Genomic DNA, 15,128 nt, shown 5'->3' on the forward strand with positions numbered 1-15,128 from the left:
TGCCTTGCATCTCACCAAATTGACTTCATATATAAGGGGCTGGACACTTAATTCTGAGCTTAAATTAAATTTTTTTTTTTTTTTTTAGTATTGAGATGTGCTGTCAGATGCATAATATTGGCAATCTTTAAAAAAAACCCAGAAAAAATTTCTTCCTTCTATTTTTTGCTTTGTAGTAGTAATACTAAGTGTTTTATAATAAAAGAGAGGCTGTGCTTGAGTGCAATCTAGAAACAGAGGTGATGTTTCTATAGTGCTTGCAAGATGGCACTTAATGAGAACTTAAACCAAATTTGTTTTCAGTGTGCTATCTAATGTTCCCCTAAAGTAAATAAATTCAGCAGGAGGATATTGATGCTTCTTCTTAAGTCAAGGAACTCTCATTGTGCATGCACCACTACAGCAGCTGTAATGTCCTGGCAGTGCCAAAACAGTATGGTTTCAAAGGTACCTCCACGTGTGAGAGTGGAAGCAGGATTGCACCCACTGAGAGTACTTTATGTCTCACCTCTGTACAAAGCCTGAAGAGGAAAGAAAATCCATAGTTATCTTCCTGAAAGATAATATAGTGGAATTTATATAGCATATATAAATTATATAGCATATATAGCAATATAGGATGGAGAATTGTTGTCTACAGTTATATAGGGTGGGATGGGGAGGGGTGTTAATAATTAATGAGTGAGGACATTGATTGTTATACAGCTACAATTATCTCTTGCCCCCTTGGCAGTGCTGTTACAAACGCTGCAGCTGTAAGTTAATACCTTGAAGATCTGTGGTTGTGCTTCACACTCGTCTTTATAGTGCTGGGGATGAAAAGCCACAGCAGGATAATGTGTAAACTGAAAGTGTGTGTGGCATATTTAGAGGGAGAGGCCCTGAACATGGCCATGACTTTGGATAGTGAAATACACAGTCTTTCTGCAGAATCCCTTCCATGTTTCTGCTTTGAATACATATGAGAGTTGTGGCAGAAGGGTGTTAGCCACTATAGCGGCTGATTCTGTAGCAAGTAGAAACGGAGCATGTTCTCAGCATTTCCAATGGGATTCTGCTTTCTAAAAATTCTTTCAGACAAGTGAATATCAGTGGTATCACAGACACCGAAGAAGAGAGAATTAAAGAAAGTGCCGCATATGTTGCCAAGAGGAACCTTTTTGCCACAGGGGAAGGAGTTAGTGTCAGCAAGGTGGCCAAGACAACTTCTGAAGAGGAACATCACGAAAAAAAATCAAGGAAAGTGGCGATCCGGGAGTCTGCTGAACGTGTAGCCATGAAGAAAACGGTAAAAGATTAGAAATTAATACTTAAGCTGGAAAAGAAAATTAGCCTTTTTTTGTTCGGTGTTTGTAAGGTGCCTATCACACCAGTGCCCTGATTTACTCCATGGGCAATCACAATAATGGTAGTAATAAACCTAAATATTTTCAATGGAAATCTCTTGAACTACTTAAAAGTCTTGTTGTATAGGTATCAAATGGAAAAGGAGAGAGGCACTGTGTCCCAGGCAGACACCAGGAGTGCTTCTGCTGTGCTGAGAGAAAAGAACAGAGGAGGGGACCAGGGAAGGCTCTTTGGTCATGCCCACTCCTATTTAAATGGCACAGCATCCTTCACCTGGAAGATTAGGCAGCTGCTGGGCAGAGAATAAATGTGGCTATATATCTATATATATATATATATATATATATGTCCACCTGAAATATCTTGCTCATAAGTAGGTGAATGGGTAATTTCTGGACTTTTATGGCTTGTCCAAAGTGTTCACTCCAGAGTTTTAAACATTGGGTATAAATTAGGACAGAATTCGGGTAAATTTGGTATAAATTAGAGAAGAAATCTGGAACTGAATCTCTAACTGTGTGCATTATTGTCCAACTTCTCAAAAAATAATTCTCAGAGCATAATTACAAATATGTGGTGACCAGACAGGACACGTAAATGCAAATATGTTTCGTTTAGCAAATATATTACTTTATTTCTATTACTATACTACTTATATTACTATGCTATACTACACTACACTATACTATTACTATATTTTATTATTTATTGTTTTGAGCAGAAGAATTGACAATATGCTTATAAAATATCCTTATGACATAAGGTTGGAAAGGGTGTAAACACTTTCAAAGACAAGGTAAAAAAGTAAAAAATCATCTCAAAAATTGAGAAACAGTGAGGGTGAAATTGGATAGGAACCAATGGGAATTACTACACACAGAAAGAAAATATAAAGTAAATGAGGAATGCCTGGCTACGTAGAAGTACCTCAGGATCTGAGAGTTATAAAAGGTCAGTCAATTTAATGACAGCTGTATAAAAACAAATACCAATCTAGAGCATTATCAGTAACACATAAGGAGCAGTTGTTTAGTTGTGTTGGAATCTGATGGGTCTATGATAAAGAGCAGTCACTGTTTGATGAATGTTGAGGACAAATAGAACCTGTCCAGTACTGAGAAACCATTGTAGGGAAAACTGGTATTGCTCTGCTTATAAAAGTCCTCTTTTAATAACCTGAATACAGGGACCTGTAATTCCCCATATATTTCAAAGTTAGGGAAGAAAAGAAATCATTTAATTTGCAGAAAGCAAGATTTATACCATATTAGGAGGTTTTTTTCCAGCTCTGTGGATAGTCAAGCAGTTGAACCAGCTGAACCATTCTCCTTGGGAGGATGAAAGATCCTGTCAGGAGGAAAGGTTTGAAAGGTTTGAAAGTAGTAGAGGTGCCTAGGTCATCTCTATGCCTAGGTCAGAGATGACCTAGGCATAGAGAGCCTTGCATCAGAACAAGTACAGAAGATATCTGAGTTTCAGGCCTATTTCACCTCCACTCTGTACTTAAAATAATAAACAAGTAATTAAATACGGAATATTATTTTAGTTAGAATAGTTTTGAGGAGAAAAACCCTGTAAAATCAAATCTAGTTATTTTGGAAGGAGAACTTCTGGAAAATGAAAACTTTATTTTCTGTGTTCAGGTGAGATAAATACATTAAGTATGTCTGGAGGTTTAAGAAAACAATTGCATGGGGGTTTGCCTTTTTCTTTTTTTTTTTTTTTTTTTTTTTGTTTGGTTTGGGGTTTCTTTGAATGGTTTGGTTTGGCATTAATAATTTGCACTTCTAACTGCTGCTATAATCAAGTGTATAATAAAATGTTTCTTTTCCAGCTAGAAGAGACTCAGGCATTCCATAGAAAGTTGAATCAAGATAAACTCTTACATCCTCCTGAGTTTATCATTGAGCCTCGTTCCCACACTATCTGGGAAAAGGAAAATGTTAGATTTAATTGTTCTGTGGCTGGCTGGCCAGAACCCCGTGTTACATGGTAAGTTTGTATCCCTGGCACTGAAAGTCACCACTTAACCAGAATCTGAAGTCATCTCAGTAAATGTAGTCATTTTTCTGGAAAGAAATAAGTTAAATTAAAAAAAAAAAAATCACGTACTGATGGCAGGCCTGTCAAACACCTTTCAAGTCACATTGTACAGAAAAAGAGCAAAATATTAATATGAAGTAATAATAATAACAACACAAATAATTATATAATTATTATAGTGAATTAACTAATATAACAATATTTAAAATATTTGTGTAACAGCACTAGAAATAAATAGACTGTTTTTTATTTGGTAGAGACATCAAATATATTCCTTCTGTCGATGATTAGGGAAAAATAGCCGTTTAATTTATCATACTATCTTTGATAATATTTTCCAAATACTTGGGTTTAGTTCTACAAATGACACTAATGTCACTGAAGCATTAAAGCAGGCTTTGATCAAGGGCAAACTTTTTGGCAGCTGAGCAGTTCAGTGCCAAATCTCCATGAACAGAAATCCCTTGATGATGCTGTGAAATCTCAGTAATGATGATGTGTTCATAGCAGACACATGGACAGTGTTTGGAGTCAGTGACTTCAGGTACCATCCAAAGTCAGGACTTTGGAACTATCCAAGTAAGATGAAAACTTTGGAAGTATTGGAAAATTGTACAGAATCACAGAATATGCTGAGTTGGAAGGGAAATATCTACTATATCATAATGTTATGTAATAATAATATATTGCAATTTGCTACTTGAATTGCTTAAGGGACTCTGCATTTATTTAGGTCTTGAAAACCTTGATGTCAGGGCTTGTCAAAAATTGCTATTAAGAGGTATATTAATAGGCCAGAGCTAAGTCCACAAAGTCACTGATCTCTCTCCTGGGACTCTGACAGCCAGGCTCTGCATGGACACAGTCTTCCTGTCCTGTAAGGGTTACAAGTGCCCTGTGTTCACATTCCACCTGGAGAGGATTCCAGACAAGCCCTTCAGATCTGGTCTCAGTTGGATATAAGCGATGGTCAGCTATGCTCATGGCTATAATCCAGCTCTGTAACCTGAATGCTACCCAAGAATTCAAGAGCTGGGTCATTTTCACTTGGGTTGAGATTCACCTTATCCCCCAGACCTGACATGGTTAAACTGAGCCTTCAGCTGTCTGTCTTTGGTCTCGCTGTGAACCAGCCTTTCATCTAAGTGCTAAATGTGGATGGTGGAAATTAATACATCATTTTACTGTACATCTGAATTCCAAAGGGATTTCAGTTTGCCACAGGCTACTAATGGAAAAAAAAAACCCCAAACAAAAAGAGATCACATCCTTTTCAGCAGGTGTCTTTGCTCTAAGATATAGAACAGTGCTGACCTGGATCTGTCAGCTTTCATTCAGCCTTTCTAACAAAATGTCAGTAGAATATTGCAGACAGTCATTCTTTCTATAAGCAATGAAGACCTTTTCATGCTGTGCCTGAAAAACTATAAAGCTTTATGGACTTTCTCTAAAGAAAGCCTGCCTGATGCAGCTGTTCTGACTCCCCTGGAAGAAAAAAAGCATATGGAAAACCCAGGACATTTGAAACCAGTAGCAGAAAGCATAAATTATCAGTGCCTAATGACAGTGAGAGGTTGCAGTCCCACATTAGCTAATGACTTGGCTGCTCTGGAATTTGCATTTCCAGAAATAACAAGTGGTCCTTCTAACACGAGTCCTATTCTTTCTATAGACGAATATAAATAAACAAAAATTGAATAAATTACTTTTTGCTAACCCGATAGTGAAGACAAAAGAAGTGAAAGTCTTCATGCTGTTGGCATGACCCAGCAAAAGCTTGTTTCTGCACAGCACCCCGTGCTACCAAACAACTTTGCTGCCATAGGATCCAAGAGTTGCCCAGCCCTTTGGAGAAAATGTAAAGATACTGTGGAGTTAAGTCCTATTTACACAATTCCATATGCCCTGGAAAATATTAAGAACTGATGACATTATTCTATTTTCTAAAATATTTTACACACTGGAAGTAATACAAAGATGGCCTGATGTTCCCAGGCAGTTCAGTCTGGGGGGGCACCAGCTCACAGATAAGGTGAAGAGTGGTGGTGAATGTATTACTCTTGCTGGATTCATGTATTATTCACTGCCTAAGCCAGGATAATAGAGTAATGAGGTCAGGCATCTCTGCAAATTGATATAGAATAGAGAGTGCTGCCCTGCATTGAGTCCCTTTTCATAGACATTTTGCTGAGAGGAAGATGAGGATAAAAAGCATTAGGGTTTATGGTCCTTACTTAAGCACTTGGAAAACTCTCAGTGTGTTGCTATGCCCAAGTATTTGTAGTGAGGGAAATATTCTTTATTGTACAATGCTGATGGTGCTGAAAGACAGTTCTCAGATTTATTGTGGATATGGCTTCATCTTGAGACGTATTCAACTGATAATATTCTTGGTGAAAATAAAGTCATTAATTACTGATTTGTTTGGTGAAGTGGGGCAAGTCACTGACACCAGACCAGTTCCCTTTCCTGACTGAAAATCATGAAAGGTTTAAAATATAAAATCTGAAATGAAGACCCAAACTTATTTTTCTGGTTATCTGTTGTGAGAATAAAGATTTATTTAAGCTACATCAGAGTAAAAGGTGAAGATACTTTTATCTGTCATCCTTTATCGTTTCACTTTATGTGTATACACCTTGTGAAGAACAGGGAAGAAGCTATGTAAAGTAAGACACTCAGGAAATGTTTTTTCTTTATGGACCTCAAATCAATGCCAAATGTACTGAATACAATTCAGAGTGCAATTTATTTATTTATTTATTAGACTTCTAATGACAGTTTTTTCCATATTTCCAGTGCTGGCTTAAGACAGGACTCAGACATTTACTTGGTTACACTGTATTATCCAGAATGAGTGACATTTTATGCAGCAACTAAAGAGGAAGAATTTATCATGCACCACTGTTCTTCCACTATGAGAGTCTCAAGGTGTTTGTATAAATTCTGAAATTGGTGGTACCAGCTCACAGCACTGGTTTATTCATTCCTTCAAACCAGGACAACTGGGAGTTTTGAACAGTAAACTTTTCCTACCTGAAGATATATCTATGCCAGAAAACACTCATAGTGTATTCCAGTCTAACCCTGTTGAGTTGGGAGTAAACAAAAAAGTTAACTTTCTACCTGACATTTTTTGTGTATATAAAGGTTTTAAAAGTAGGTCAAATATGCAAACCAAACAAAATGTTTATGATGACTGGTAGGTAAAGAGGCTACAAAATTTTTATTTGCCATTTACAAAACTCTGAGATGTTGCTCATGTGACTTCTCCTTTCTTTTACAAGTGGCAACATGAAGTTTGTGGTAATATGAGCTGATTTTCATCCCACTCAAGACTATTTCCTTCTTTTTATTTGAGAATAAATTCTACCTGGGGCAGGTCAAAGAAAAAGAGAGAAAGGTTACACTTCCAGAGATATGTAGTGTCTTCCCAGGGAGTTAGACTAGAGTTTATCAAAGAGAAATGATGATGTTCTACTGATGTTTTACTTCAAATATCATGCACCTGACCTTTTAAAGTATGGAATGACTTGTCTTTGTGACATACTGCTTCTTTGCTTTTCCATAGGTACAAGAATAATGTGCCCATTGATGTACAGGCTCACCCTGGCAAGTATATCATTCAAAGTCGATATGGGCTGCACTCCCTGGAGATTACCGAGTAAGGAAATATTAAATAATTTCACAAACAGCTTTAGCTGAAATGTTGCTATAGAATGAGAGCTGCAAAATGTGAACATACCTCTTGGGGATGTGAGAGATATCAAGTCAGGTAATATCAGGGATATCAACTGAGGACATGCAATTTACCTGAATTATTTATCTGGATTATCTATCTGGATTATTTATCTGGATATCCTATTTATGGCAGAGTCAGAAAAGTGGGACATCTATGATTACTTTTTTCTTCTGTCTGCTTGATGAGTACAATTAAACATGTAAAAATATGTGAACTAACTGTTTTTCAAATACAGCAATGATTACAATTCTTGCTGAAATGAGGAAAAGAACTGAGATGTCCTCACTTATATACAAGAAAGATCTTTAACAGTACTCATCTTCCAAACGGAAAATTTTTTCACACCCTTTGCATTAAAAATATTGAAAGCATAAGTCCTAGTCAACAACAACCTGGATTTGACAATTTTTTTACTGTAAGGTGCCCTTTGAAAATATTTTATGAAACCTACCATTCCTGCAAGTTCCATGTTAGGCATCTCTTCGTAGAAGCAATGAATATTATAAGATAATTTTTTCTACTTATGCTGTATTCCCAATTTCAAATCTCTAAGTGATATTTGAAAAGAGACATTTATTTTAAACTCTGGGGTTTAACACTGAAAAAAACCTAATGGCTACAATCGGTCCAGTGTCCAGCGTGTCTGTCTCCCAAGCTTCTGCTTAATAGATTTTACCCAGATTTCTGAGGTTTTCTTAATCTAAAACACCAGGGAGGCTACACCAAGGAGCGACTGGGTGCTCTGCCTAATCATTTTTATCATTTCAGATGTGACTTTGATGACACTGCCCAGTATCATGCCTCTGCTATGAATGTTAAAGGAGAAGTTTCGGTTTATGCTTCCCTCGTGGTAAAGAGTAGGTTGCAAAATATTTCCTTCAAGGCTTTTTTTTTATTAAGATGCACATTACCAGTTTTGGTTTTGTGGCTCACAGAGCCTTTGCCTCTTGCTGGTAGTGACGGTTTTGTCTTTTTCTGTGTAGGGTACAAAGGAGAAATTGATGCAAGTCTTTTGCATGCTAGAAATCTTTCCCTCTCTCCATGTAAGTTACAATATGTTTCTTTGACACTTCCATTTATAGTTGTGACATCATGATTAAGCAGAATATTTAGTAATATTATTTTAAAAAGAAGCAGGTCTGATCTACAGGGGTGTGGAGCTTTACAATTTGGGATGGTGTTAGCCTCATTAGCAGGAGGAAATGGCATTGCCTTCTACATCTGCTGGATTATATAAGAAATATCCTGTTAATATTGCACTTCACTATGAAATAGAACCTGTCAAAGAGAGCCACTTTCTCTTTTGCAATGTGTAAAACATGCCATGGGGAAGCATGTGCCTACATTGAGTAGGTAGGCTTAATTGTTATCTGCTGATTATGTGGTTTCATAAGATGTGAAAATGAACAGAAAATGCATGGAAAGAATTACATATCCAGAACTCAATTAGACTATTTTGGTGTATATCAAGGTAAAAATTGTATTTTGTTTTACCTGAGAACCTCACTTTTTAACAATCTGGCATTCGTGCTTCCATGATGATAAGACAATCCACCCACATATGCCATGTGGGTGAAGGTGCCCTAGGAACCCCATGAAATGTTTGACAGATGAGACTTTCATATATTTCAAATAAAATTTGGGATTCATCACTTCTTTATGGGAAAGAAATGTCAGGATTTGCATATATTCATTCACAGGAAGAGGGAAAGTTATCAGTGTAGGCTAGTTGAGTAAAAGTGTGACCTTATTTTTTATCAACTGAACTGTTTTCAAAACAAGCATGGAAGCCCCTCTGCCATGTATGTACAGTACAAGTGAAAGGCACTTAGGATGTTCTGTCTGAAAAACTGCACTACTTGGGACACACAGCATCCAAAAAGATGTATTCAGGAACAAGAATAGAAACAGGCTACCATTTTATATTAATAGTAGCCCTCACAAAAGCTTATTAGCTTACAAAAACAAAGGCTGAGTGGACACATGACTTTTCTGAAATAGAGCAAGGAGTTAAAATGGGGAAAGAGAAGAACCATATAAGCTGAAGATCAACTTGACCTGAACAAATAATTAATCACAAATAGAAATATTTTTCAGTTATAAAACAAACCTTATGATAAAACATTGGATTAGAAATTTTGAAAATTCTGAAATGAAATTTTGCAGAAGCCCCTCCCTGCTAAAATTAATTAGCTGTGAGAACTTGTATGAATGAAGGGATGGTTGATTCTCTGCAACAGAAAGGACTTGGGTTATCCAATGCTCCAATTGCCTCTGAAGATGATGACTTAATATACATATTGTTCCTATTTATACTTTGAACTTTACCTGTGACTGTATTCATAATCACTGAGTACTTTTTCTTCCTAAACTTGTCACAGAAGGAAAGAAAGCCAGACATTTTTTCTTCTCTTTTACAGTTGCTGTTACCCCTCATGGCTATGCTTCCAGGTTTGAAATCAGCTTTGTCGACAAGTTTGATGTAGCCTTTGGGAGAGAAGGGGAAACAATGAGTCTGGGCTGCACAGTTGTCATCAATCCTGATATCAAGCGCTTCAAACCAGACATTGAGTGGTACAGAAATGGTGAGAATGTTTGACAAGAAGAAATATAAACTTCTTTCATGTAAATCTTTACTTATTTCAGCTTGTGTCAGCATTATGATTTGGTCATCACTTTCTCAGATTTTCCAATGATATTTTCTCTTTTTCAGCTAGAATTGTTTAATAATTTAGCATTTCGATGTGAAACCACAGAAAATTGACAAAGCACTATGAAAAAGTCTTCTAGAGATTTTTTTGTTTCTTAAAAAAAATATAAATTAGAAGCATTTTTATCAGAGCCAGCATCTATGTGGTCCATTTATAGAGCTCATATAGCTTTTACTATTTATTTATTTATACACCAAGATATCTTTTAAGTAGTTGCAGTGTTCTGCAACAGCTGATAAAATATAAAAAACTATTGCTTTCTGAAGTAATGCTTTGAAATCAAAGACAAAGTTATCACAAGAGCAGAATTAGATGTTATCTATGACTGTTTTCAAAGACAGAATGTTGTCTGATAAGAGTGGTCTCCTTTGTATTTCCAATCTATCCCAATATATTCTCCGTACTCAGAATCTATTCGTCAGTAGATCCTGCTGGTGCTCATCATGAAGTTCTCTGATTCCTAGGTGTTCTTATCACACCATCCAAATGGGTGCAGATGCAGTGGAGCGGGGAGCGAGCTTCTCTGACACTGACTCATGCAAACAAGGAAGATGAAGGTCTTTACACGCTCCGAGTGGCGATGGGAGAGTACTATGAGGAGTACAGTGGTTATGTCTTTGTTCGAGGTAAAACACTGTCTTGTGCACAAAACTCACTACAGAGCTGAGGCAAAACGTATTGGCAAAATCAGTCTCAGATATTTGAGGTGCTTCCCCCCCATCCTTCTCACCCCTCATCACAACAGAATAATTATTTTCTATTGATAAATTCTAGCAATGTACATTCCAGTCATTATCTCTGGAAAAAATCCATGCATGTGTCAGGCTTTGGTGTCATCTGCCTGAAGACTTCTAAACTCCATTGACATTCTCAGGAGGAAATTTAGGGTATTATGTTCAGAGTGCTGAACATCAGTCATAAGGAGAAAAAATGCACATAATAAGTTACAAATGCTTTTTTGTAACCATCCCACTGCAAACTAAACTGCACTATTTTTATCAAGATTTTCTGCTCAGTTTGAGGGGTTCTCTCTAATGCTCACTGCAGGAAAATATACAGTGGAATGGAAACGTAAAGGTCTGCAGCTGGAGAAACATAATCTCATGCAGCAGAATAGGCTGGTGTCTGTCTGGAGAGGTGCTTTTCAGGAAGGATCCAGGTGGACCAAGGGGAACATGTGCCCTTGTCACAAAGACAGTGGCATCCTGGGCTGCATTAGGAAAAGCATTGCCAGCAGGCTGAGGAGGGGATCTTTGTCATCTACTCAGCACTGATGGGGCTCATCTAGAATGCTAGATCCAGTTCTGAGATCCCCCACACAAAAGAGACATGGGCTCACTGAAGTGAGGCCACTGAAGGGATGTGAAGGTGATTTACGGCTTGGAGCATCTTTCATATGAGGAGAGGCTGAGAAAGCTGTGACTGTTCAGCTCGGAAAAGAGAGATCATGGGAGGAGTTTATCCAAGTGTACGTGATGGAGGGGAGTAAAGAAGACACTGGTACAGGTTACCCAGACAGGCTGTGGAGTCTCAGTCCTTGAAGACACTCAAAACCTGATTTTACATGGCCTTGGGCAACCAGCTCTGGCTGACTCTGCTTTGAGCCAGGGGCTAAACTAGACAGTACCTGGACCTGTCTGCCAATCTCAACCACTGTGATTCTCTGAAGTAATGCAGTGAAGAGTAGAATTAAAATGTAATTTTTTGTGAATGTTGTTTGCTTGTACCATCAAAAACTTCACTGAATATCAATTAAGAATTATTTCTTTAAAAGGAGTCATGGCTATCATGTTGTGTGTTGATTCTATATCTGTCCCAGCTGCTAAAAGCAGCTGAAGTGTGTAATGCTAATTGAAAAGGCTCTGGAAATTCTTGGCTCTGAGACCATGCCCAGAATGGGTCCTTGTTGCCAAGTCCAGCAAAACTGTGTGAGATGACAACCTGCCCAGAAAATACAACTGAAGCAGACGTTTTCATCACCTGAAGAAAGAGCCTATTGAAGTGAGATTTTGTGACAAGAAATAGGACTTGTCTTTCTTTACTTGTTTTACATTGTGCTGCCATATAAATAAATGATCACCCTCAATCCTATTACATTTTCTGGCAACACAGGTGTGACCTGACTGAACCCACTACCCCTTTCAGTAGAGTATTTTCCTAGCCAATGGGTGTGTTTACCAAATTCTATCTACATCAATTATATTCTACATTCCTGTTTAAATGGTCCCCACAATCTTGGTTGGCTACTGTATTCCTCATTGCTCCTCCTAAACTGTAGCCAACTTTTATTTAAATGGCAGCTCTGGCATTTAAGCTGGGGCAGTTGTCTTTATGTGTCACACACAGAAATCAGTGTATCAATGGAAGGGAGGCTCATAATGTTACACATTCAGATGGGCTTCCAGAGCATGTGTGACTCCTCTGCCATGGCTACAGGTCATCATTTGTCAGCAAGCCATCAGGGATGAAATCCTAGCCTCCTAGAGGCTGATCAGCAGTGCTGGTTCTCCCAGCTGTTTCCCAGTCTGTCTTGGAAAGAAACTGTTGTCTCACATTCTGTCAAGTGGTAAATATGGGCAATTAAAACCTGTCAAAAAGAGGTCTCTCAAGACATTTTGTTGTTACTATTAATGTTCTTAGTATTCTGCGATGTTAACTGGATGGTTTACTCTGTATGTTACCATTTTTAAAAATGCATCATTACCTGTAATTAGAACCTGGACTCGGCAACTTTGGCGCAAGAGTAACATGTGATGTTACTCTGACTATAGGAGAAGACTGCAAAGTGTTGCTGGGATTTTCTTTTCTTTTAGGAAGACTACTGTTTTACTTAATGAAGCATATTAAATTCTCTAACAAGGCATTTTTTCATGAAAGTCAAAATCATGATGCCTTGAAACATTAAACCTTTTTGAGAACTCAGGTTTATATGGAATGTATGAATCATATTTATCAGCAAATATTTTTTATTCAGGTATATAACTCCTAGGTCTTCTTTTGAAGTAGCTCTCAGTTGTACAAATTGATGTCATTCTGCAGGGAAACAACATCTCTTATTTGAAAGTCTTTCACAGAATCTTGCTGCAAAGGTTATTTTTCTCTACATGACGATTGCATCATCTCACAAATTAGACTCTTTGTAAACAGTAAAAATTCCCCAGTGCCCAGCATTATGCTCTATTTTTCAAAGCTTTAGATAAGACAGGTCCAGAAGCTGATGCAGGAGTCAAGGCCCTTTGACACCAGCAACCTCAGATTTGTATAAACACTTGAGAGGAACAATACACTTATCCTTATGAAGGTTGTATTCCACAGTGATAATCTGTGTGTAACATAATTAAACTTCAGAAGGTTTTGGAACCTTTGCAGTTCACAGCCAACCAGAATCAAACAATGAAGAACTATGAGTGGAGATAAGATATTTAATTCAGTATTGTTATATCCAGTGGGTGAATACTTTTAATTCAACTATTGCCTGGCTGCCAAGTTTTTAGTTCAACAGTGTCTCTTGCAGCACCTAACCAGAATGCATGGTACTAATTCTATTTAAAATGCCTAGGTGAATTACATTTGCAGTATGCTGTAATATATGAAACATTTGTAAATGTTGCAAAGAAAAGCCAAAACCTAGAAAAACACTAGCAATATAAAAGCAATACTTTTTTGAAGTCACTAGGAACACAATTTGATCCTTCAAGAGTAATAATTGTGAAAGGACTGTGGTTCACATTTACAGACATATTTCTCCATCCTCATAGATGCTGATGCTGAAATCCCTGGAGCCCCTGGAGCACCACTAGATGTGCAGTGCTTAGATGCCAACAAAGATTATGTCATTGTCTCCTGGAAGCAACCCGCTGTCGATGGAGGAAACCCCATCCTTGGGTATTTCATTGACAGGTCAGTGACTGTGCTGGACTGGAGAACTCATATTACTGCTCATTCCAACTCAAAAAACTAAAGGCACATTGCAAAACATGAGATAAAACATGTTTTATTATTTTCATTCTTGTTGCTGGCCAGAAGAAAACTGATTTTGTTGTTGTTGTTGTTGTTTTTGATTGGCTGGCCCTGATCTACCTTTCATGGAAATAATCACATCTTGCTTCATTTAATTGCATAGAAAAGATTCTGCCAGATCTGCACAGCTCAGCCCTGGCTGCTTCCTCCGAGGCATGAGAGGCCACAGGATTTTGTAGTGTTAGGTAGTTCTTCATCAGGCAGCTGTGGCTCCTTCAGTACCAGGGCTTTCCTGCCTCTCTCCTAATAGTTCCTATGCACCAGAAAGCAAAATATTATCTCAAAGGGACTTGGATTTCTCTCCCAAATGCTGTTGTTATTCCAGCTTGTTAGATTCACAAGCTTCATGGAAATTATTTTTAAAAATATGAACCCTCCATGTTCATACACAGTGGCAGGATCCTAGAAGCTTCTGATTTAAGAAATTAAGTCAGTATTTTGAGACTTGCAGTGATTGTCAATGCTTAATATTTGTTTGAATTTTGGTAATAGAGTCCATCATATGAGGTTCCTCTGGGATTATTCAAATGCATGTAAAAAACACTCAAACATATATACATATATACATATATACATATATACTTATATACTTATTGTATATATATATATATATACTTATTGTATATATATATATATGAAATATGTAATTATATTATGCCTTTGAATATGCATAAAGTATATCTCAGTAAAAAGAGGGTATTGCTTTGTGAAATAAATGCAACACTCAAATACAACTTTATTGTTTTGATAACTTTTGAGTGCCAGTCACTGCTGTAACAGTGCTCTGTTAGATCCAAGCTATGGCTCTTTAACATTCATTGAAAAGTCCTAAACAAAAGTCAAGGTTAGACTCTGAACAATAATATCTCATGTTAAAGCTAGGCTATTAAGGGATCTTAGCCCTAAGAGTAACTGCAAGAGAAATGGCATTTTGCTTTTTCTGTTGTGTTCACCTTGTTTATTCTGCATTTGCTCCCAAATTCAAAGCTGTGTTACTGCTCTCCAGTGTTGGATCCCACTAAAGATATTTAGGGACCCAAATATTCAGCCAGGGTAGCCCCTGCCTTGTGGATGAGCCAGCAGGACTGGTTGGCGCTAATGGTAGAAGCAAAGCTTTGGCATCCCTCACCTCAAGCAGACACAAGAACCACAAAACCACCCTGAGTGGGATGGTAACAATTCTCAGGAGAGATTCTTCCATGTACCAAGAAATATGGGTAGGGACTGTACTCTTCTCTTTGGCAGATATCTCACCAGATAGTCTC

The 15,128-nt window shown here is 37.5% G+C and overlaps 1 protein-coding gene across 3 annotated transcripts in view; it reads left to right on the forward strand.

Moving 5' to 3' along the window:
• The window catches only part of MYOM1 (myomesin 1), a 75,220-nt gene that overhangs the window by 15,471 nt on the left and 44,621 nt on the right, over positions 1-15,128 (forward strand). For all 3 annotated transcript variants that reach the window (XM_041477575.1, XM_041477576.1, XM_041477577.1), the window contains exons 4-11: positions 1,078-1,288; positions 3,182-3,339; positions 6,962-7,054; positions 7,901-7,989; positions 8,116-8,175; positions 9,553-9,717; positions 10,308-10,469; positions 13,602-13,743. In XM_041477575.1, coding sequence (XP_041333509.1) covers positions 1,078-1,288; positions 3,182-3,339; positions 6,962-7,054; positions 7,901-7,989; positions 8,116-8,175; positions 9,553-9,717; positions 10,308-10,469; positions 13,602-13,743 — 1,080 coding nt within the window. The remainder of the gene's footprint in view (positions 1-1,077; positions 1,289-3,181; positions 3,340-6,961; positions 7,055-7,900; positions 7,990-8,115; positions 8,176-9,552; positions 9,718-10,307; positions 10,470-13,601; positions 13,744-15,128) is intronic.

The sequence above is a fragment of the Pyrgilauda ruficollis genome, unplaced genomic scaffold, assembly GCF_017590135.1.
Source record: "Pyrgilauda ruficollis isolate IOZ18807 unplaced genomic scaffold, ASM1759013v1 scaffold41, whole genome shotgun sequence".
NCBI classification, from domain to species: Eukaryota; Metazoa; Chordata; class Aves; order Passeriformes; family Passeridae; genus Pyrgilauda; species Pyrgilauda ruficollis.